General features: G+C 31.2%; 2 protein-coding genes across 4 annotated transcripts in view; one reads left to right on the top strand and one right to left on the bottom strand.

Moving 5' to 3' along the window:
• Window positions 1-9,005: 9,005 nt before the first annotated feature.
• On the top strand, window positions 9,006-19,127 carry LOC111060025 (protein CHUP1, chloroplastic). Its single transcript, XM_039432289.1, has 9 exons — window positions 9,006-9,186; window positions 10,068-10,169; window positions 11,486-11,696; window positions 13,166-13,194; window positions 14,015-14,053; window positions 14,502-14,613; window positions 15,799-15,878; window positions 17,033-17,060; window positions 18,913-19,127. The coding sequence occupies exons 1-9, from the start codon at window positions 9,103-9,105 to the stop codon at window positions 19,005-19,007; spliced, it is 780 nt and encodes a 259-aa protein (XP_039288223.1). The 5' UTR covers window positions 9,006-9,102; the 3' UTR covers window positions 19,008-19,127.
• Window positions 19,128-19,276: 149 nt separating this feature from the next.
• The window catches only part of LOC111058539, a 226,346-nt gene continuing 220,708 nt past the window's right edge, over window positions 19,277-24,914 (bottom strand). For all 3 annotated transcript variants that reach the window (XM_039432285.1, XM_039432286.1, XM_039432287.1), the window contains 2 exons: window positions 24,583-24,744; window positions 19,277-23,793 (listed from right to left, as the gene is read on the bottom strand). In XM_039432285.1, the coding sequence (XP_039288219.1) occupies window positions 23,089-23,793; window positions 24,583-24,744 (867 nt within the window). In that variant the 3' untranslated portion in view covers window positions 19,277-23,088. The remainder of the gene's footprint in view (window positions 23,794-24,582; window positions 24,745-24,914) is intronic.

The following is a 24,914-nucleotide window of genomic DNA, read 5'->3' as shown; positions in this document are numbered from 1 at the left end:
GTTGAGTTATTTTATTTTTTGTCTTGTTACAACTTCAAATGTCAAAAGTGGGAAATAAGCTATTCTTATAATTCGCATGTTAGGAAAAAATATAACATTCAACACAATGTTTCAAGAATATCTCAACATCAAGGTTTCTTGGGAAATCAAACAGTTTATTATTGGATCGATATGATATGATATACGTGACGATATATTATAATGATATGACATACGCTTATGATATGAATACGATATAATAGATGATTATCAATAAAATAATCGAAAATAACATAAATCCAACATACGCCTACTAAGATTACTATATTTGAAAACAAGGGACACCTAGTTGGAAGAATACAGAATGAAGAAGATTAATATAACTTGTAATATTACATTTTTTCTCGATTAAAATCGAATCTTCAATCCAAGATCTATAAAACTTGATAGTAAATATCAGAGTAATCGATATGTGGACAACTTTTGACTGAGAATTTATCGTACATAATTGTGTTGCATATTCCATGGTTTCACATAAAATTTCAATAAATCAAAAAATGTTCATTTCTTTCACTATTGACGCGGTTGATTTTATTGATGCACATTTTGGAAAACAGTCTGTTAAGGCACTCAGTATGATTTTCAGTTAAGTGTGACTCCAATGTGATGACGTTAAGTGTTGGGCTGATCTGGATGCACGTAGTGTTGGGCTGATACTTGTAGTCGACTGATGCATATCAAACTCGATACAGGTGACATCTCAGTTAGCATTGCTTCATGTTTGTAGTAGACGGCTGCATTCCAAATTCAATACAGAGTCACATAAATTTTGTATCATATTTGTAATTATACAATGTACATTTCAGGCTTGAAATGACAATGTAATTCGTTTTTTGGAAAAGAGATAGACGCTGCATACAGGATTAATTTAGGTGAGGATTAATTTAGGTAAGGTTTGGTTTTTTGATATTTTCAGCTTTCAAGGTTTAGAGTTCTGCATACAGGAATAATTTAGGAGAGGATTTTTTGAATCAATTCTTTCATGATACTGTGACTGTTCTTCTGAATTCAAAGTTGTGAATGTGAACATGGATGGCAATTACCTCCAGGTAATGCAGTAGTGTTGAAGTTTGAGATACAGAGTCAGCAATAAGCATTGGCATTGCTATTGGCGTATGCTTTGGTGTCGGCTTTGGCATCGGCGTTGATATTGGCATTGGCGCAGGCATTGGCATTGGCGCAGGCATTGGCATTAGCATTGGCGCAGATTTTGGCATTGGCGTAGCTATTGGCATTGGCGCAGGCATTGACATCAGCACAGGCATCGGCGTAGATTTTGGCATTTTGGCGTAGTTATTAGTGTTGATATTGTTGTAGGTATTAGTGTAGGCATCAGCATTGGCACAGATTTTGGCATCAGCATTGGCGCAGATATTGGCTTCGGCGCAGGCATCGACGTAGATATTGGCGTTGGCATCAGCACAGGCATCGGCGTAGATTTTGGTGTAGTTATTGGTGTTGATATTGGTGTTGACATTGGCGTAGTTATTGGTGTAGGCCGCAGCGTAGATTTAGGCGTAGATATTGGCGTAGTTATGTCACACTAGTTCGAAAATCACCCAAATGTTCTTAACACTCTTCATGGCGTTCACTTGTTGCTGATTTCGAGATTCACATGATAACTATTTCAATGTTAATGTCTGTGCTGTACCTGTTATCTTAAAATGCTTATAAACTAAGAAGAAAAACTTGATTAGGCTATCAATACAATCTAATACACATGAAAATTATTTTTAAGTATTTATGAAATTGAAATTTGTTAACATCTTATTATACAGTCAGCAATACATAAATTGTGAAATATGGACATATCAATGATAAATTTAAAAAAAATTCATTTTCATCTATTCACTGTTCAAATATCAAAATTTTAATCCATTCTTCAAAATAGAAATAGAATTTCATAACACCCTGTATCATTATCAAAATTGTAAAAAACATCAGATCATCACAACAAAATTAATTTCAATACATATTTCAATAATTTCAGACAATTGATCTTCTATTCACAATCATTTCATAATATATCTGCATTTCATTATCATTTAATATAACATTTCATTTATAGCATCTATAGCAAGTTCATTTCACATTTATGATTTATCATTCAGGGTTTCGAAATTATTTAGTTTTAATTTTGTTCAAAAATTGTATAAAAAGCAATTATTTAATATTATTAATCATCGTTTGTTGGATACTATAGTTTATTTCGACTTTTCAATGTTCTAAACACAAACTACATTTCATGACAAAACTTTACTATCAATCATTAAACAAGAAACCATTCAAAACATCAATAATATTTTGCTTCAAAGGCAAACAATATTCATAATTAATCATCATCTTGCATCTATGGCAATCAACATTATTAATCAACACAAAAATATTATCTCATTACTGCCTCTCTAAGTCATAACCTCTGTTATTCCTTCTTTAGGCAATAATGGGTTTCCATCTCAAAAAACAATCACATACCAGCAAAATTCTAATCAACAAACCCCACTAAAAATTCTACATACACTCCAGCATCCATTTCAAACGATAATCAATCATATCAAAATTTATAGAACAAACAGTTTTAAAAATTTTGAAAAAGATATCAATCACAAAAACTTATTTCAATTAATAATATAACAAAACGTTTTAAATTGAACCATTTATTTTTTTAAAATAATTAAAATTTAAAGACTGTATAATAAGTACAAACATTTCAAGATTATAATACAAAGATGATCAAGATGAAATATGGGTAAATAAGTTCCCTAAAAAATACAAAAAAGAGAAAAAGAAAACTGGGTAAATAAATTCCCTAAAACAACACACATTTCAAAATAAGTCATACATGATGAAAAAATATGCCACAAGCAAACAATTATTTACACTAAAATGGATAGATTTTAGAAAAATTAGGTTTTATCAACAATTTAAAGATTAGGAAAATAAGCTACTATTTCAACTTCCAAAATTATTTCAGAAAAAATACAAATTTAAATGACTATGGACAAGATTGGTTAAGATATGCATGATAGAAGAAATTTACTGAATATTACACAAAGACAGGAAAGAATCGAAAATTGAAAAGATTAAGGGCCAAGAAAAATAGGCTACAGGAAAGAAAAAAGATACAATTATGGACTCTTACCATACGTAGTATTTACGGTCATTGCTATTCTGAATCCCGGCATGACACAGGATTCCTAATCATTGTGTGCTGGGGAATACCCTTTCATCATGTGATTCATTGTCATCATCTTGTAAATAAGCAACTTGAAACAACCTTTGAATACTAACACATCAATGGTGACTTTGTGTTTTGTTTTCTTCAATAGCATGATTTTATTCATGGGTTCATTTGTTTCAACAAAGCCGTTTTGCTTGCAAAAGTTGGTCATGTTCACTTGAGAATGCATAGCATACACCTTTTCAATTCTCAGTTGAAAGTTGAACTCATCAACTTGACTCAAGGCAACATTCATTTTGTTCACATTATTCCTAACTTCCACAGAAACCTGTCTCATGTAATCATTCACTTTGTTTATAGTTTTCCTAACCTTCAATGTATCAATATTACTTTTATGATAGTTGACTTTTAGTGAAGACAACTCCCTACCTACTTCTTTACTCAATTCTACTGTCTCACTATGGTTGACTTTTTCAACAACAGTAACTAGGCCTACATTGTCAGAAACTTGAATGAGTTGATCTTGTAACTTAACACTACTATCATCCTGCTTCAATTTGTTTTCATCTTTCAATGTTTCATGTGCATTTTTCAATAGAAGGTTTATACTAACCTGCTCTAGTCTAATGCTAGTACATTCTTGCTTCATATAATCAAACCTAGCATTTTGATTTTTAAACATTTGGTCTAACTTAGCATTTTGCTTATCAAATTTAGCATTTTGCTCATCAAACTTTTGTGTTAAGAATGCTATGAGATTCAGATCATTTTTAATGTTTGCCATTTTGTAATATGCACAGATTCATTAAAACTTGATCTCTCTTGAACTGACTTCCCACTCAGCAACAAACCATTCATAACCTATCAAGATATCTATCTTACTAATAATTTCTATAACCAGGGATTTCATGGTGTACCATTTGGGACATATTTATTTTGTAATTCGGTCCCACCACAGGGGTAACATTTGCCATGCTACCAATTTTTCCTTAAACAGTTGGAATAGCATTTAACACCTATCAACCTAAGGATAGTTGTCGGCTCCAATGAAATAGATTCTTGATAAACTGTGAATGGATCTATTGCCTATGAATGAGAAATCCAGTTTTCAGAGCAAATTAACTTATAATCTTCAGATGAATTTACACAAATACACAAAGAAAAATATATCTTAAGCCTAATTATTTCAGAGTTATTACGAACTAAAATACTTATCTAGTTTACAGTTGAAACACAGTGGCTATTGGCTTGAAAATACAAACAGCTATTTAATAACAAACTAGTACACAATAAACTTGTATAAAACTCAATTTAAAACATTAATAAATTCACTTAAACAGACAATAATTCAGAGCACAAAATTACACACACAACAGCCAGCCATGTTTTCAGAAGAAGAAGAACAGGAAAAAACCTAAGTTGCAAGTCACAAAGCCAACGCCTCCAACATTACAGACACGTCACCAAAATATTATAACTTACAAGATTAGAATTCACATTCTACATCTGTTCTCAATAAAACTTTATTTTGAAAATGTTATTTTAAATTTTTATATATATCTCGATTTAAATAAACCATTTATCTAGTAATTTGTTAACCCTGCCTCGGTGACACCATGGAACAATGCAACAAACATTTACGATAATAAATTCTCCGTCAAAAAGTTTGTCCGTCTATTGATGACTCTGACATTTACTATAAAGTTCCATAGATCTCGAATTGAAGATTCGATTCAAATGTGAGAAAAAATGTAATATTACAAATGATATGACATACGCTTATGATATGAATACGATATGGTTGTCAATAGAATAATAAAAAATAACATAAATCCAACATACGCCTACTAAGATTACTATATTTGAAAACAAGGGACACCTAGTTGGAAGAATACAGAATGAGGAAGATAATATAGCTAAAAGAGAATATTATTCTCTTTTTTTAGCTATTGGGAAATCAATAGCATAGTGACTGAATATTATGTTCTATATATATTTCAAATATAAACACAATTTAAATAACTTAACCAGACTAGATAGACAATAATCGAATAATCAATAAGTCTCAAAAAATTATTTACTATAATATAGTAAATAGTTTCAAATAATGGTTTTACATCAAATGGTATGAGTTTATCTAACAATGAATTTCTCATAATCATCATTATTTTTTATAATAGGATATTCTAGGTCTAGGAGATGATCATTTTGAAGAAATATAAAGTTACAATAATTTATATGAATCGAAGGTTAATGAATATGCTATAACGTAGTCTGTTCAGCGGAACGACGCTTTTCCACATTGATTATTAAGCTTAGTATCAAACAAATTTACTTAAAAAAGCTCTTTCGAACCCTTTCGATGTAAAGGACTGCAAATAATTCTTAAAAAACAAATTGCTGAAAAAAGCGACATTGCTAGATGGACTACTGCTGGAATAGTCTTCCTCAATGTACCAAAGACATTCGAGGGAATCGAGGAAATTTGTTGAAATTAATTACTCCCAATTCAGTTTCAAATTCGAGGGAATCGAGGAATTTGTTGAAATTAATTACTCCTAATTCAGTTTCAAATTCGAGGGAATCGAGGAAATTTGTTGAAATTAATTACTCCCAATTCAGTTTCAAATTTCAGAGAGTAAAGCTCAGAGTACAAGGAAAATAAAACTTTTTGATAAAAATATTCATCGGATATCTACAACAAATTGTGTTCTACCACCATTGGCCACATTGATACCTAGAGCTACTAGGTACTGACTCTTCTTAGTTGTGAGTTCAATATTGACAAACAAGAAGAGAATAAAATTTGAAAAAAAATCTATTAACAATTCTTGAAAAGTACTAGAACATATTTTAATTTCATGGTATATGAGCATTGTTGGAATCGTTAAAAACTAAAAAAACTCCAACCTTCAAAGGCTTCAAGATAATCAGAACACTCTATATTAATTTATTTCTCACCTATAGTGAGTACGCACATGGATAAATGAACCATAAATGACAAGAGGAATGAAAACCTAAGTTGCAAGTTCCAATCAACAATGAAATTTGCCTACCAGTAATTATTTGTGCTTACCTTATTGATTTCAGTAATCTCATTGCTGATGACAATCTATTATCATTTAGTAGTACCTATGTAGTGGTATGTAGTATTACGAAGTATGGCAGTAATGATGCTATTATGTATACTGTATTTCATTAAAAATCAATTGGAAATTATTACATTCATTCCTTGAACTAAATTTTAAATTAATTAATTGATATTGCTCATAAGTATTTTAATAAGTAAATAATACTAATTTGAACAGAAAACACGACACAGATAGAATGAAAACACTTAAAAACTTACATTATGAAGTAAGTTTTCAAGTTTTTAAGTAGGGGTCTCGACGGTTAAAAATTCACACTAACATCAAAAGAACTCACTCATCGGTGGAAAAAGATAACATAGCCATAAAAAATTCCTTAAACTTGTAAGTTTCTGAGTGTTTCCAATCTATCTGTCGTGTTTTCTGTTTAAACTAGTAGTATAAAACTGTGCTACAATTAATAAATAAATAGATATTTTGAATATTTTAATTTTTATTATTCGGAAGTAACCAATTAAGTACACTCCTTTTCATAATGATTGGGAGGAAATGTAAATAATCAATTTCATAACAGATACAGTACTATGGTTTTGTGAAAGTACAAAAATACAAAATCAACTGCAATATTCATTCAATTCAATTCAATTTATTTCCATCAAAAAATACATCAATAAAACATCTACATCTCAATTCAATAACAAATATTTTCAGGAGATAAATATTCCCCCACATAGACTATTAGTCCGTGTGTGGGGGGAAGAATTCCTATCTATAATAACTGTAAAATAAAAAATTCTGCAGAATTCTACCTTAATATTATTCTCACTTAACTATTACAATATTGGAAATATGTTATATAAAGAAAAATAAATATAAATTTTTTTTTAAATAAGCAGAGCATGATGTCGTGGGTTTCTTTTATTAAAGACTTAGTATTATGTTGGAGTACCTATCTCCTAAAGTTTTTAAATTACTTATTATAATGTTCAGAGTGCTGCATCACAGTACCAGAGTTAACAGAGTTTGAATCAGAATCTACATATAGGGCGAGTTTATGAGGGCTTCTGATGCCTCCCGACCAATACCAAGCAACCATGTGACTATCTTCTTTTTGTAGTTAGCAACAGTGCATCCCTCAGCCTCTTTTATTGTGATTGGAAGATTGCGATGAAGTAGGTCAGCAATACGAAATGGGTTGTTATTGTTCGAAGTAAAGGTAGCTCTAGGTGTATTAAACCCAAAATTCAGCATATGTCTAGTGGAGTAGTTATGGTTTAGCTGTGTAAAAATTTCTGTTCTGTACGATTTGATAAAAATATAAGTTAAATATGTTAAATAAGTAAAATACAATGTTTGTGCACCAAACTTTTGAAAACATTTTACTGGTGATATTATTCGAATTATTTCCATTTGGATATTATCAAGTTACCATGGAACAAATTTCCAAGAAAAACCTTTATACCGTTCAAGTTTCAAGATAAAAAGTTGAAATCTTTGGGGTGATCCATTTCAAAATAAGTAGTATATATTCGTAGAATTCTGAGAATACATTCTAAAAGATATTGTTCACAATAAGGATAACAGAAATTGTTATTTCAAATTTGATTTCTCAGAATAGAAGGGAAATTTGTCCCATTTTGAATAAAATAGCCCAATTTGAGTTATTTTCGGTTATTATTTGAAACTCATATTCATATATTATCATACTTCATATTTGGAATAATAAAGTATGTCATTCGATGAACAATACCTTGAAGAATTTTCATCCTTGAAAATTGCATTATTGAATGTATTTGCTACCAATTCTGAAATGGATCACCCGAAAGATTCCTTCCCATTGATATAGTTACCTACATAATTTTTTTATTCCAAGAAGATTTTAATTTTTTTATTTTCAGACTATAGAATTAAGAGATTAGATTTATAGATTTTCAAGGGTTGATTTTGTTAAAAAAAAATGTTTTCAAGATCCTGTAATATGTGAAAAAACATTTATGAGAACAGAATATTTTATGATTCGTCCTCTGAGACCGTATAAATTTCAACGTGTGCTATCTAAAACGCTATTTACAAATTGATAAATCAATTCAATTCATTGATAATTAAATTATATTTTATGAAATATGCCTTTTCATTCATTGAATTGTTTTTCCTATTGAGTTAATTTCTCTTTTATTCAATCAATAGTAACGATTTAACCGATAATATGTACGAGCCTGAACTGAAACATTCACTTCTGCGCTCCCATCATTACAGATTTTATTGTTATTGAACAAGTGATGTAACATATAATAACATACCGCACGATACATTTTGATGACAAAAATTATTTGCCAAGCAAAACTCAACCAGCCATGGATGAATGATATATGTGTCTTATTACCGTATTTTGTTACCATACTTGAACAGCATATATATGTTCCTATACTATTTAATTAAATTCAAGATTATCCTGAGTCATGCAGAAGAATAATAGAAGAGTGAATAGTGATTTGAGAACAACTGACATCCAAATTGGTTCAATTTTGAGAAGGACTGAGGTCGATTGGAATCAATTTTTTGCAAATTTTAGATTTTTAACAACATCTAATGCATGACCTGTGATGCTTCCGGCATTGACAATTGTGTGAAACGGGCGAGTAATTGGCTGCAGCCCAAAACTGAGTGGAAAATCACTGAAAGGACCACGATCAAAATAATTGGAGGGCCTTTGTTCGACTTTCCCAGTCTTTGTTTACAACACATACGGGCCGAAAATCATTGTTGTCTATAAAATCTGTGAAATATTGAACGATGACACAGTTTGTTGAGAGATTCCATCCAGTGAACATGGGAATTTATACGACAAACTTGATATTCACGCTTCTGGGCTCAGCGGTGAGTTTCAACATTCATTCATTGATTCATAAATCTTATACATTAATTTATTCAAGCCTTTTTATTATTATTATTACATATTTATTTGATTCTACAATCACTAAATCAAATTAATGATTAGGAGAGAATCAACAGGATAATCCTTAAACTTTTTCTTTCGCGTTTATTATTAAATTCGTCGGAAAGTGAATGTTTTCGTTCATGAATCTCTTGAGGATATTTTTCCTTAGCATATTGTATTTGTTGGAGATAAAATGTTGAGAAAACAACATAATAATATAATGTAATGTATTGAAGATATGTGTTTACTGATAGATGAATTATTATTTCATTATTTATCAATCTATCTACTTAACAGACCACTCATAAATGTCCATATTCCTAAAGCAAATCAACTCAGTAAATCAGCTTGTAACCGTGACGTACTTACGATTCAAATAAAGGCTACATAATTTACTCCAAGAATAGAGTTAGTCAAATACTGTACCGTGAATTACTGATAGTTCAATATTCCATGAATTGGAGAAGAAAGTCAATGTAATACAATGCATTTTTTACTTGAATGATAATTTACTTGGTTCTTTTACTTGAATTCTTCTACTCACAGAAAGAAGATGAAACCATTGAAAGCTGTATCTTGAAATATTTGGTTTTCCCTAACATGCTCTAGTTTCATTAAGAATTATTGAACTTTCAATTAAATAAGTAGCTTGATATTAAGAAGCTCAATAGACATCAAGAGGGAAGTGAGTAGACCCAAAAAATCACAAATACAATTTTCAATCCATGAGTGAGAATTATAATTATTCCAAAACCAAGGTAAAACATATTATCAAAGATCGATTGCAAGAATGGGATAAGATCATGAATTTGGTGTACAGGTTGTTTCCGGTGTCTTCATAGATGGGAGGAATGAGTATAGATTGACAAGACAAGCTCCACCTGATGATGAATGCCGTCCTCCAAGACCAGGCCCCAATGAGGTACGTTATAAGAATATGTTACTGATATTATTCATTTATTTAATTTGTCCCCACTTTATTATCCTATTGATTATTGTCATGCCATCATTTTAAATCCAATTTATTATTCACATTTCGATGTACAGCAGCTATTTATCCTCATCTATGTCCTATTTGTTGTGAACTCATTTATGTTCTATTTGTTGCGTCCTCATTTTAATTAGTCGATTTCTTTGAGATAATTATAATAATTAATTATCTTGTTCTCATAATTATCATATTATAAAACATCATATCATTATCAAAATAAAACTCATAATATTATTAATGTGATAATTTCTACTGCTGGAACAATCGCATTACTGACGGTTGTGCGGCAGAGACGACCTGGATTCTAAACTCCTAACTTGATAAATTCAATTAATTAATCACATCAATTTGCAATCACAATAAATTATTAGTTCTCCAGTTATATTTTTCAGATGGTTCTTGAAAACCCCTGATTTTAAAGGCTTATTACAGGTCAGTAGCCAAGTCTGCTAATATATGATAACAACTAATGCGCTAATAGTGTGATATTTGATAATAACTATATTGAGAAATGTAAAGTGTTAACCCATGTACTGAGTGATGCAGGGTGACGGAAAATTTATAATAGAGTAATTTCCACGTATAAATAATATTCATAAACTAGTAAAAACTAAATGTTACTTTTTTACTATAAACTAGTAAATCACTAATGAAATTGCATGAATTCAAAAAGGCATTTAAGTTCCTACAATAAAAATGTCCCAAAGTGCCTCCTAAATTTCCATGATAACATCTATAAGATGTGCTTTCATTCAGCGTTCACATCATGTTCCGCCTGCTCTGGAAACTCTGAAGATCATTCTTCAATGTCTTCATTATTTGCATGATTGATCAATAATTAACAGTTCCAAGTTCTTTTACTGTATTCTAGCATCATCTTCCATGAACGTTGTTGATTTCATGACTATATTTATTTTTATTCGTAATATTATGAATTTCATACAGTTGTAGAAAAATCCTTTGAAAATGCCCTCCCTTCTTCCTCTCACTCTCTCGCCCCTCTCCACCCTCGCCAATTTATGTAGATACAAAACAATATAAATTTAAAGGAATTTTTATTTCTCATCATGTACAGTTCAATAATTATTATTCAATTTTATATTATGTGAATTTATCGACAACTGTATTTCAAGCTATTATATATAAGTTTATAAGCTAGTATTTATAATGCAATCTGCATACATAATAAAGCACTCAATCAATCTTTCTTTCTCTAATTTCAATTTGACTAATGTTGTCGATTGTAGGATGGTGTATGCTGCGACATGCCTCCCGTCTTTCGAACGGCACACGACAAATTCGAGAGCTGCTTGGAGGAGTTGAGCAGCATCTTCCCTCCCCCTCCTCCACCACCCCACGGTCACCACGGACCTCCCCCTCCTCCTCCAGGAGCTCGAGGACCACCTCCTCCCCCTCCACCTGGCGGTCGACGTGGTCCACCTCCCGGCTTCGGAGGACGTGAGTAGATCATCGCTAGTTTCACTAGAATAGATTCTTTAACAAGATTAACTTGGGTCAACTAAACTATTATAAAACTTTAAGTAAACTCCGTCAACTAAAGTGAGTTTCACTTGCAACGGTCAGCATTGATTGAATGGGAAGCATTGGTGTTTCTTTTATTTAGAATGCTGCCTGTTTCAAAAGAATATCATTACTATAATAATAATAATATTAATTATGTCTTTTATTGGTGGGGGGGGGGAGTCTCTGACGGAAGTTCCACCTTGCCTGAGTATATAATTTAAGCCGTCAATGGGCCTTACTATCTAAAAACCAGTATGGAAACTTTCAAGAAAGAAATGGAAATAATGTTTTCGCCACACTGCACAGAAAGCAGCTGTTTTCCAGTCCCTACGTAGATCTGAAAGACATTGTTTGCAGACGACTCTCGTCTGACGTCAGAACAGGAGTACCCTTTCCAGCCGCTAACATGGAACTAAGAAAGGTGATCAAAAAACAGCTGATCAAAAACTTTTCATTATTTGTGTTCATTATTTAATAATTAAAACATTTATAATAATATCATCTTATTGTCATTTGAAAGAATAAAAAAGTATAAACTCAACCTCCCACATAATTGAACATAATCTTTTAGGTTATTTAGACAAATCAGAATAAAAGAATAAAAAATAAAAATACTTGGACAATTTCCTGATATTCAATTACCTCAGATTTGCTAGAGCTATGACCTTCCACTTCACTTCTGCTTTCGGAAGTGCTTAGTGAACAATTATATATATATATATATATATATATATATATATATATATATATATTATTGTTTATTTTTCTGTGTGGCGAAAAATAGCGTTCACACCACGGGCAAAAATGTTTTTCCGGCTCTCAATCTTTCTTTCGGCCTCGGACTTGAAATCCGATTTCGAGCCGGAAAAGTCTAATTTTCGACCCTAGGTGCGAAATATACTATTTTCACAGATGTTAACATAATGTTTCAACTATATATAGTTGACAACTGCCAACACAATAAATATGAAGAGTTAAATTTGAATAATTAATTTATAGGGTCTCAGAGAAATCAAATTAAGTTATAACTCAAAACATTTACGTTTTTCAGCAACCAGTTATAGACGTTTTGACATATAAATTAACACAAATTGAATATTGATTTAAAAAAAAAATCAACAGTAACCTTGCTTAGCGTGATTCAACATAGCCTATGCAAAACAAAGTAATAATCAAGGAAAATATTACGTTGATGCCAAGTTGGGGACTATAACGTTCTGGAATGTTGCTATTCTTCCAACTCTCATACAAAATGACCACTGATTTACTATACCAAAAATAATAGTAGAGAAATGTTGATAATTACATTTTCAATACCGTATCGATAAGGCTATTGATTTACAAGATGCTATTTTAAAATGGAAATATTGCATAATATCAATCAACATTACTGTATTTTTCAGCTCCCGGACATGAACCACCAATTTTCGCTGTGAGTAAATTTATTTTTACTATTTTCGATTTCTTCAATCTAAAACTATTCATATCATCATTTTTCAGCTATTTACGTCCTAATGCAATTTTGTTCACAATCACATTGCAAATAAAAGTGGTTTTCACCTTTCTATACCTAGTTAAAACAGCTTAAAAAGAATTGAATTAGGAAGTAAATGCATGTCCTATTTTAATCTTGTGAGGAATAGTTTTTGTGTGAATAAAAATTTAATTTCACACAAAATTTTGTCTACATAAATAATTGGGCTCAATTCATTATTAACTTTATAATTTATTCAGATTTGGACTGAATCAATATTGGCCAATCATATGAGAAGTTGATGAGAATCTTTAAAATTGATAAAAAGAAAATGATGGATAGAAAGCGTTAAATAGCAAGAAAACTAGCAAGGGATGCACAAGATTCGTTCTTCTCCGAATTGAGGACATTCAAGAGGAGCTCAAGGTTTCAATTTTTTCATTTTTTTTCATTTCATTTTCATTTCAAGGTTGAGCCACTGAATGAAGGAAAAAATTGAAGTAGATGGAAAGCGCACTTCGACAAAATGCCAAACGGTAGAATCCCTGTGAAAGCTCTTAATTACAACCAGCAGGTTAGAGAGACGTTGGGAGACCGAGGAAGAGGTGATCTCAAAATTAAGCACGATTATAAAGATAATTTCAATTTTCAAATGGCTATTTTAAATACCAGAACAGTCAATCATCAATCATGCCTAGGCCTATACCGTGGAAGTCAGAAGACGACGAATATTGGAATTTGAATTGTTGACTATAATCGAACTTTTATTCTGTTGCAGTGCGCTCATGAATGTCTGTTCAACAAAACTGGAATGCTGGTAAGTGCTAAAATTTCAACCAAGAATTAAATACTTTTGTGTGTTTTTAAATTGAGTTTGCTATAACCAAGACTAGCTAAATAGAACAAAAGAAGATAAAAACGGTTGATCTTCTTGAATATACCTACATATCATTGAATAAATTGTATTTTTTTTTCAAAGATGATATTATTTTTGCAGTTCTACATAGAGAAGATTGACTGGGGTGGACCCCAGTTTTACCATAGAGAAACAATAGCGTAAGTAGATATCCCATGGTATAGGAAATTTATGTCGCAACTTTTACTGTTATCCCAAGCCGATAGTTCACGTAGTTCTTTCCTATGCAGCTGTGTGATGCTGGTAGTCTCACAAATTGTGCCGTTCATTCACTATCAACCCAACAAAACAGATTAAATAGATTAAAACTTTGGAAAAATAATAAATTGTGATTGAACAAATGTTACAGGAAAATGGCAAGCTGAACGTGGAAGCTTTGAAGAAGAAACTGGAAGATGAATTAGGAGAAAATGAAGTATGGAAGAATTTGGTTCAGTCAATCGTTGACAAATGCATGGAATGTAAGATTATCAATTATCACATTTTATCTAATAATTTCTTTGTATATTTTGAATACAATATTCATGGCTTGAGAGTTATTATAAAGACAAAAAAAATTAATAGAGCATGCTTCAAGTTCAATTAAAACGGCATCTTTCATGACATTAGTAAATAGAAGTTTAATCTTTTCATGTTCTTTGAGATTATAATGACTGCTTGACTCACAGAGAAAAATTATTCGATTGAAATGGGACAAAAATGTAGTTGATCTATCTACTATTAGATGGTTATGGTGCAGTAACAGTTTCGCAGATTCGTCGTACATTATTAGTACCTATACATAAAACATATTAGTATTTTTGTACCTACCAATAACATCCAAATTAGTTCTCAAAAGCTAGTAATGGAATAACATTTTCTATTATATTTTTCTCATTTATACTGCTACCGTATTTGTTTTTATAAGACGAAATACCTTGCTGTTAAGATATAAGACCAGTTTTATTCATTCTCCAGAGCACTGAAGTTAAAGTTTCAGTTATGTGGTTTGAAGCAACTTGCAATAGTAACGGGTGCGACAGTGAATCGGGAGATTATAAAAACATTATTCAAAGTAATTAGAAAAATGATTTCTGAAAATAAAACTTGCCATCTTATTCGGGGGCCCACCTCTGCTGAGAGGCCCAACTAAATAACTCAAAGCCATAATAATGCAACCCAGGACGACGGCATTTTTGCTTGAAAACTCCTCAAGTACTTCCCTACAACAAGGCCTTATTATACTCTAGCAGATTATATAGATGAGCATACATACGAATATAGGAAACTGCTCACATGAGTCCCCAAAATATGAGAATAAGAATGGATGATTCCCTATTTACTTACGTTTACATTACTAATAAGTAACAAGATTTATTAATTAAAAATATACAAAATGAAACTTACAAAATCAACATTTAAAAAAATATCATCTGTCCTCTATTTTGTTCGACAAGTTAGAACAATCATGTTCTAAGGTTATTCATCACATATCACGCGAATCCTTCCTTCAAAACAAAAATATACTATTTAAGGTGTTTACAAGTCACTAGATTCACTGTTCACTGCCGCACCTGTTATATAATCATACATTAGAATATAGTCATCATAAGGATATGGAGCATTACAATCACAGAAGATTAATAATATTTAAATAATGTTTTCAGCCAAAGACGCTCCATCAAACGAAATGTGCACCAGTGGATCCCACGAGCTTGCACGATGTGTTCTCAGGGACATGTTTATGGTAATTATACACATATTCTAACAACTATGTAGGATTACGGCTTCTCATAGGCCAAAAACCTCAAATAATTATATATAGTTGAAGGAAGTACTGTACTTTGCAATATAGACGGCAAGCGGAAAGATACCGTACAGCTGTGCAAGTATCCTGATCGATGTTAAGGCAAGTTCAAAATGTAGGCTACCAAACATTTTCGTTAAATTGACTAAAGATGGAGACAAAGCTTATCTTGCGGCACATAATATTACAAAGTACAGTTAGATCTATAATTTGGCTTATTCACTTATAAGTTACATTTACCATCTTTTAATTGCTTGCAGACAAATACCAATAAGTTTATTGTACCACTAAATAGTTTAAAGAAAATAAAGGTTTAATAGCAAAAGGTTTTATTGTAGAATCATATATAGTGAATGATCACATTGGAAGCACGTTTGCGCAAGTGCACGCAAGACTGCACGTGCAAATAAGAAACAAAATCTGGAAAGAGCCAGAACTTGTCTGTCGCTCACAAGTGCACGCCAACAGCAAGTGCATGCTTTCGCGTGAGTGTTACTATTGTTCTTTCCAGATTTAGTTTCTATTTGCATGCGCGGTCTCGAGTGCACTTGCGTACCGTATACATGCATCCAATGTGATAACATCCTTATTTTGTGAGTTTTCAGTTGAACTGTGCAAGTAGGCTATATACTTTTCCGTATCAATCAAACAGTAGGCTACTGTGAAAATTAGTCTATATAAATGCATTAACGTAGTCTAATTTATTTAATACATTTACTAGGCTACTAAGTTACTTTATAACTATTAGCACAGAATTAATAATAGCAGGATAAATAATAATAAAATAAAATAATAAATATATAAAATAATAAAATAAAATAATAAATATAAAAATAAAATAATAAATATATAAAATAATAAAATAAAATAATAATTATATGAGTTTTCTCTGCTATTAGCTTAGACCTATTTGGAAAAATTTGGTAAGCTAGGCCTAAAATAATTTCATCAGATTATAATGCACGCTTATGTTTATGACAAACACAATTTTTCATAAGCATATACAAATTTGTAAAGATGTTTTATATAAATAACAACATTTTTGACAAAATAATAATTCTGTCATTCATTCCATTATTCTTTCCTCGTTTCAGAACTGCCCACAAGAGAAGTGGAAGGAATGTAAGTAGTAGAATAGTTTTATTAGGTACTAACAACATAATAATAATAATATATCGATTTCGATAAAAATAAGGTACTCACGTTCAAAGTTTTGCTGAAAGTTTGAAATCTCATTTTTCTTTAATAATTCACGTCATATTGTTTACACTTCACCATCATGATCGGACATGCAAGGTTATGTCAGCCATGCACGAAACTTTCCTGTATTTGGTTATTCTTGTATAAGTTGTTATTCACTTATAAATAGAATCTCGTTTGAGTTAAGTCTAGAATGTTTTTTATAATTTTAAAATTTAAGCTTGATTCAGCAGTTTGACGTTTTGAATGTCTGTTTTTGTTTTTGATTTGAATGCCAGTCACAGCCTGAATGATTAGGATTAACAAAATCAAGATCTACAAGGCATAGTCTTGACAGACATGCTGACCCGCGAGATTTGAATTGACGCTCGCGTCTAAAAAGAAAATTGAATTAGGTAGCTGTTTGTTATTTTTCATTTCACTTATTCCTTTCATGACTACTGTCATGACTTACTTTAGATGAGTAGGCTGTGCTACAGTAGCTATGTTACCCACAGTATGGTCATTGGATTTTTTTCCCGCCGCCGCCGTGAAGATTCCAAATATTTGAATTTTACAATGGAGCTTATATGGGATTATAATTAAAATCGCTTGCTTTTTCTTATTAAAGTATATTTTTGTGATTATTAACTTCGATATAATTTCTTTCATGTTTTTTCTATATTCCCAGTATAGTTTTGGAACTTGAAATAGTAAATCGTTGATAATGGCAAGTAAAAATGAAATGTAGGTAACGTAACCTGAAAGCTGAATTTCCAAAAAATACCATAAAACTTTTGAAATGTGTCATGATATTGTAATAAATTTTGTTCCATTGACAAATAATAAAGTTCTCATATCTATTTCTAGAAGCATGATGGAATTCTCATCACAATAGATTCCATAACATTTAAATAGTTTGTTTTATTCAGCCAATAAGCCTGAAAAAATATTGTAAAGCACAACATTGGATATAAACTCTGGAAGAGCCAATTATTCTAGCCATAGTACTACTTGATGAATTTAATAGACATGTAAGAAATTGAAAAATAGCACACATAACCATTATTGTTTATATTTTTTAGTTATATTTCTAATCTTAACCACTGCACGTGGTAATGCAACTCGAAAATAATATCAATAGCTATTGTACCAACATGTTATGGGTAGGGTACTCAGTACTGAAGAGAATCAATCAGAGAAAACAGGACGTCTTTAATCAGCACTTAATCATGGTTAAATATTTCATAAAATGGTATATTCAATTGAGCCACAAAAATATTTCAATATTTGATTATTTGAAGTTCGATCCAATAAATGGGATGAGGAAATACACAAAATTGAAATTTATCTTCCTGCATATTTATATAGATCACTGGTTTCCAATAAGTTGTCCGTGAAAGCTCTAGAAGTGGTCCGCGAGGAGTCCGAGGGAAGGAAAATTGATGTTTTAAGCTTTATTAGTGTTTTTTTAAAGTTATTTTTTTGTCTATATTGAAGTATAATCAATTTCTCTTCGAAAATGATATATCAAACTCATCTTAAGTTCATAATATGTTTCCAATCGGTAAAATAAGTGATAAGTTCCAAATGTCTAATGCTATAAGATAGGACTTGAAAGTTTGTTTGGAATCTTAATGGCGGATTTGTACCATGTGACCGAGCTAACCAATCAGAAGCGTGACAGTCAATGGCTATACTGTGGTTAATATAGTTACTGTAGGCTGTGCTACTGTATAAAGCAACTGTAATCATAGTATCTGTAATAACAACTAACTCAATTATAATTTTACAGCTGATGATTGCAGTAACATGAAAATGAAATTGGAGAAATGCCCCGAACTGGTTCCTCCAATGGCAATGAGACTGCCACATCCACCAATGCCGTAACGTCATTTTCAAAATGTTCTACGATATTGATTGGTTAAGATTAAAAATAATTGATTGGAGTATGAAGTCCAAATTATAAGCTTTATAAAGAGCCTAATAAAATTATATGCAAATCGGAGATTAATTGTGTTTCACAAAGAATATGAAACCCATTTTTTATTAATTTGTATAATATACTAATATTATTTAGTTATTTGTTTGAGAGTTAAAATAAGAACTTAATATTAGAAATCTACACTACGGTACAGAAAAAATAGGTATCAAGATGGTTCACAAACAAATTGAAATAATTTATTCAAACAACACTTAAAATTAATAGTCTTTTATTATTCTCATTTCAATCCCACTTATACATTACCAAATCCATTTTTATGACTAGATTTATAAAAGTTGGAACTATATTCAATGCTATAAAATTGTACAAAATAGGTTTCACAAACAGTGGCAATTTCTCCGAATCCTTGAAAAATCGCGATGTTCTTCACAAAATTCCTATTATTATTTACAGTTTCTCAGAGATGATATTCATATTCTGTCAGAAAATGGTGTATTTTTCCAAATAAGATTCTAAATTTCATTTTCTGATTGCTCTTTTAGAATCAGAAGTGACTAGTGAATTAAATTTGTTGTGAAACAACACTCATAATAGGTAATCTTGCTATGTGTATGTGACTGCAGTAGAGTATATTTTAAAATAATGTTGGAGCTTTAAAAAAATATTAAAGAATCTTCATTCATTCACCTTTAATTATACAAATTCCATCGATGTAAATGGTAGCAACACTAATGCAAATCAAATACTGCCATTACATTGCTTAAGTGGATCTCTCGATAGACGATAAGGGACAGTAATGTGAACGGTTTCTGCCTTAAATTAATGTTTCGTGAATTGAACAGTTGCTTTGGACAAAGTCCATTGTCTGAACCCTGGTAGTCGGACTTTGTTACATACCTGTCTGGCTTTGTAACATACCATCAACGTCGAATATTACAGAATTATGTCACTATTGTAAATAAAACAACTGGTATTAATAATTGGTATACTAGTTCTTGTGAGAACAAACAATAGAACTATAACAGGATAATTACAACATTATTGGATTATTATTTCTTGAATAGTGACTATTTCAACCATTATGTCTAATCAACTCAATTAGGCTATAGTATTAAGTAATAGATGCCCACTTCAGCCTTGAAAGGGAAGGTAACAGAAGTTTGTATTACATTCATTAGATAAAACAAATCTCAATTAGATTATCCTATGATAATGAATGCAGTGCTATGAATGAACCATAGGTTTTTATCTAACTTGAAAAGTTCATTTTTTTTAAACATTCCTTCAGTGTTTTGAGAACTTGAATATTATGATTTTTCAAGACAGTTTAACAAAACATTCCCTAATACATTAAAGTATCAGTTTTCTATTTAATTAATGAATATATTCTTAAAACTAAGAGAATAGTGCACTAAAGTATTCTAACAACACATCAATGAATAACATTCTTAATATAGAAGCTCTAAAATCAACTCACAATAAGAATCAAAGTGTGATAATATTCGAAGAAAATTATTAATTTATTCAGTCCAATTGATGGTAACCATTCAGTCACATGAGAACTTGATTTGATAATTATTTTAGAGTGCATATAATACATTTTCAACTGCCGTATTATTTTATGAATCCGCTTTAAAATGTTTCACTTGAAATTATTAAGTCCGATGTCAAATGATCAAATTTATGTTATTTGTGATTGGAATATTTAATTTTCAGGATTACTCAATCAAATACTAACTTTGAAAAATTCTGTGTTCCAATTGTTTTTTTAGACTTCATGATATAACTAATGATGGGAACTGATTTAGTTTTGAACTACTTTATCATAATACAATATTTTAAAGTGACTTATATGGTATGCTACATTGTGGAGCAGCATTGAATCTTACCGAAGAAATAAATAATAAATAGAATATCATTCCAATGTGTAAGTATATCACTCAGTGTATTTATTACCTATGTGTTTCCAGGATGCATTGATTAAAAAATGTAGGGAAATTTGATTCTTCTGGTGATAATAAATCAAGATCTGAAATATGAATGCAAGAAATAAACTTTTCAAACGTTAGATTTACCAAGAATTTCAATTCCCTTGGGAGTATGAAATTTAAAAATATTGTACAGTATTAGTGAAGTATTTACCACAATTTTCCGGGCAAAAGCTAGCAAGCACTAGACAGTTTACAACACAATCAGAAGCATTTCAACACAGTACCTATTTATAAATATTGCACATCCTCAATTTGACAAATGAAGAACATTTCTTTGTCAAATCACAGTATACAAATAAACAGCTACAAAGGAACCTATTTATATGGGGTGTCATATTGTTAACTTTACTCATGATAACAAATCCCTAGTACTTTCCTTATGAAAAATATTCACTACAACATTCACTTTATCGTTTATATTTACTAATATTACTTTGATATAAATATGATACAGCTCTTAAATATTAACCCTTTCACTAGTATTCATATGTTACCGTATATTCATTGAAGATATGATGGAATTAGTGTTTCAGTTATGAAAATTATTCACTTCAAGGTTAATAATAATTAGCCTATGATTTGCAATAACCTTAAACTTGAATCCCCCTTTTGAAGTCTGAACCTGTGAAAATGATATAAAGTGATTTTTATAAGTTGAATATATTTATCAGATTGATTTAAAAACTCAAGTTTTTAGAACCACAAACTGAAATTCGTTAATATCCTGGAAAATTCTTATAAAAAGCGTTTTTCTTTCAATAATCATTTGCCATATCTATGAAAGTTTTTAAATAGAGAGACGTAACACTCAAGCTTAATACATTTTCCACTCACGAAAAAGTTTGAAAATTGATTTTATTTGAGGGAAACCGATGATGACATTATTACAAATCATATAATATAAACTGGTGTAGATAAAACCAATTTAAAGAAATTAAACGAATGTTTGACATGTATGATATTGTGCATGATTCACAGAAAGGCACAAATATTTGCTCTCATTTGTATTACTATCCCTAAAAACTCCAGTGAGAAGGGTTAATACTAACAAAATATATTGACTCTATATTGTACATAGTTTTTACATCAATTAAGGTTCTTAGAAAACACGGTACAGTTCACTACATATCAAACAACACTACTAACGGCAGTCCAATTTCATACAGGCTATTTGCTTTTGAAATTACATCTGAAATTAATAAAATAATTAATGTTCTTGAATTAATTATTATTATTATGACTATTTATTACTGATTAGTCTCTTTTATCTGTGAACAAGAGTTAATAAAATGCAATTGAAAACCAGAATCTGAGAATTATTTTAAACGAATATTATTTGAAATCAATTATAAATACAGAGAATTTTGTAGCAGTTGTCAGAGCTATAAATACAGAGAATTTGGTAACAGTTTTCAGAGCTTAGCTGATAGCTCAGATTACATAAGCTAATTAAAGTTCTCCCGTTGGAAGGTTTGCTGCTCGAGGCCAGCTCAGATCAGATAATAAATGAGCTTAAAAAACAATGCTCTGGTGAAGAACTGTATTTTCATACTATTTCAATCAACTCAAATAACCATCCCCATAATAACCAACTTTAGAGAGGAGAAAGATTCAGTAGCCAGATTCAGTAACCTAACACATTATTAAAGAGTGACCATTCAAAGAAATATTCACCGCTAAACTAGTAATTCATCAATATTTCTGTTAATAGTACTTTTAAATAATACAGATGACTAGATAAGTACGGTAACGAATACATTTTGATAACAATATGCGTTTGGATTCCATTTGGGCAACTGGGATACCTTCACTTGTAGGTTTCACCTCACTGCTACTCGTTACAGACATCTTGAACAACAGAATAAATGGTGAACCCACGAAACAATTGAGGAAAATATTGTTAAAGGATGTCTTGATTTATACAAATTCAAATATAAATGGATAAGTTATTGGTAACCACAATAATCATAACTGGATAATAGTGAACAATACCTTGCTTTCTAATGTCTACTGTACCTTAACAATTTTTCTGCTATCATTTGAGATTAGTCCGTTTCCTCACCCCCCTCTCCTCAATGTTGCTGGTAACAATTTCAATCTTACTTTTATTATAAACATTATTATCCACTAGCCCATTTTCGTCATCATCATCTTCATCAGCGAACTTGATGTCTCCATCCTCAGCATTCTCCAGCAGATCGAAATACTCACTACTGTTGCTTGGCGACTTCTCAACTTTTGTCTCCTTCTCTCTCACACTGTAAGCTTGGTGAACCTTCACTGGCGAATCCGGATCTATTCTATCCACCATTTTATAGGTTAGGGTGCCTGTTTTCGAGACCACGGCTCTGTTGTCATAAGAAGCACTCAAACTGTTGGTACTCAGGGAGAGTTTGTTTCTGGATCCCCTAGTACTACTATTCCTCTCTTCCTCACTCCTCTCGTTCACTGGTGTTCTACTTCCTGATTCGTCATCTCCATCTCTGAAAAATTTCGTCGTTTTCACTCGAATTTTCCGTTTTTTCTTCCTTCTCACTTGATCAACTTTCTCACTACTGGAAAACTCTTTCATTTCCGTGCTGGATAGTGGCTTGTCAACTTGTCCTCTTTCGCCCTCTTCTTCTTCCTCTTCCTCTTGACTGTCTTCCTCTTCGTCATCGCTGTTCTCCCATTGGCCAGGTGCGAATGGTGGTATCCATACACAGAAGGCTGGGTCCATGCCTATATATGAACCGGGAACCTGGTAAGCAGAAGAGAATGATTACTTTTATTCTTGAAAACTCTATAAATTACATCACTCTTTTAGGATAATAAAAATGGGATAATTATAGTTTAAACTGAGAAGAGACCATAACTTTTTCAATTTCAGACAACAAGCAGACTTAATTCTACACTAAATTCATAATCATTGAACGAATATTTTATCTTAAGTTAAGAGGAATACCAAATACTGCACCACATTTAATTGATTTGCCCAAAAAATAATAGTTGCAGAACTATACTATTATTAATCATTAGCCATTCAGAATTACACAACTTTCAGAAGAGTACCACACGCTTACACCCAAAACGGTAATACTCATTAATATAATTTCTTAGAATGATAATACATTTATTCCCCAACAACCTGACTACGTTGACATCAGACTCTCTCAAAACGAGAAAAAAAATATTTCAGGTTAAGACTAAATCGCACTCTAACTGAGATCAATATTTTACATTCATTTAGGCATCATACGATAATATTAAATGCACTTTTGATCTGAAATGTCTGATATTCCTTCTAAAGTATCTAGACTAAGATGCTATTATATTCGAAAAATATCTTGAAGGTAGTGGCTTCAGATTAAGAATGGGATAGAATGACTTTTCAATTTGATGCGAAGTTTAGACAGTAATGTCTACTCTTCCATTGAAACACGACTTCAAGATTCAACTAACGCCAATTCTTGGACTCGTAGTCGAATTGGTGAATTTGTCATTCTCAGTTACCACTAACAAATTTATATAATTCAACTATTTAACTTACAGTGCTTGCATTCTGAACATTGTAATCATAGTAATCCATCTCAAGGTCTGTGTCTGGTCCCAAACTGAATTCAGATCCCGCAAGCAGTCGTGCCAAGTTGCGCTTCTCTTTGCTTTCTTTCGGATTGATGCCTCTCAAACTGGAGACTGGTGAGGATGTAGCCTAAAAATGAGAGAAATTTATAAAATAATAAATATAAAATGTAGATAATTCATAAAATGAATGATGATGGAATGAACAATGAATGAATGAGTGCTCTTGTTCAGTTGAAAGAGTGACAGCTTGAAGCCTGTTCAAGTATAACTATTGTTCATGAGTTTCAAAATCACTTC

The sequence above is a fragment of the Nilaparvata lugens genome, chromosome 7 (genome assembly GCF_014356525.2).
Source record: "Nilaparvata lugens isolate BPH chromosome 7, ASM1435652v1, whole genome shotgun sequence".
Taxonomy (NCBI): domain Eukaryota; kingdom Metazoa; phylum Arthropoda; class Insecta; order Hemiptera; family Delphacidae; genus Nilaparvata; species Nilaparvata lugens.
This window is presented reverse-complemented; position numbering and strand designations above follow the sequence as displayed.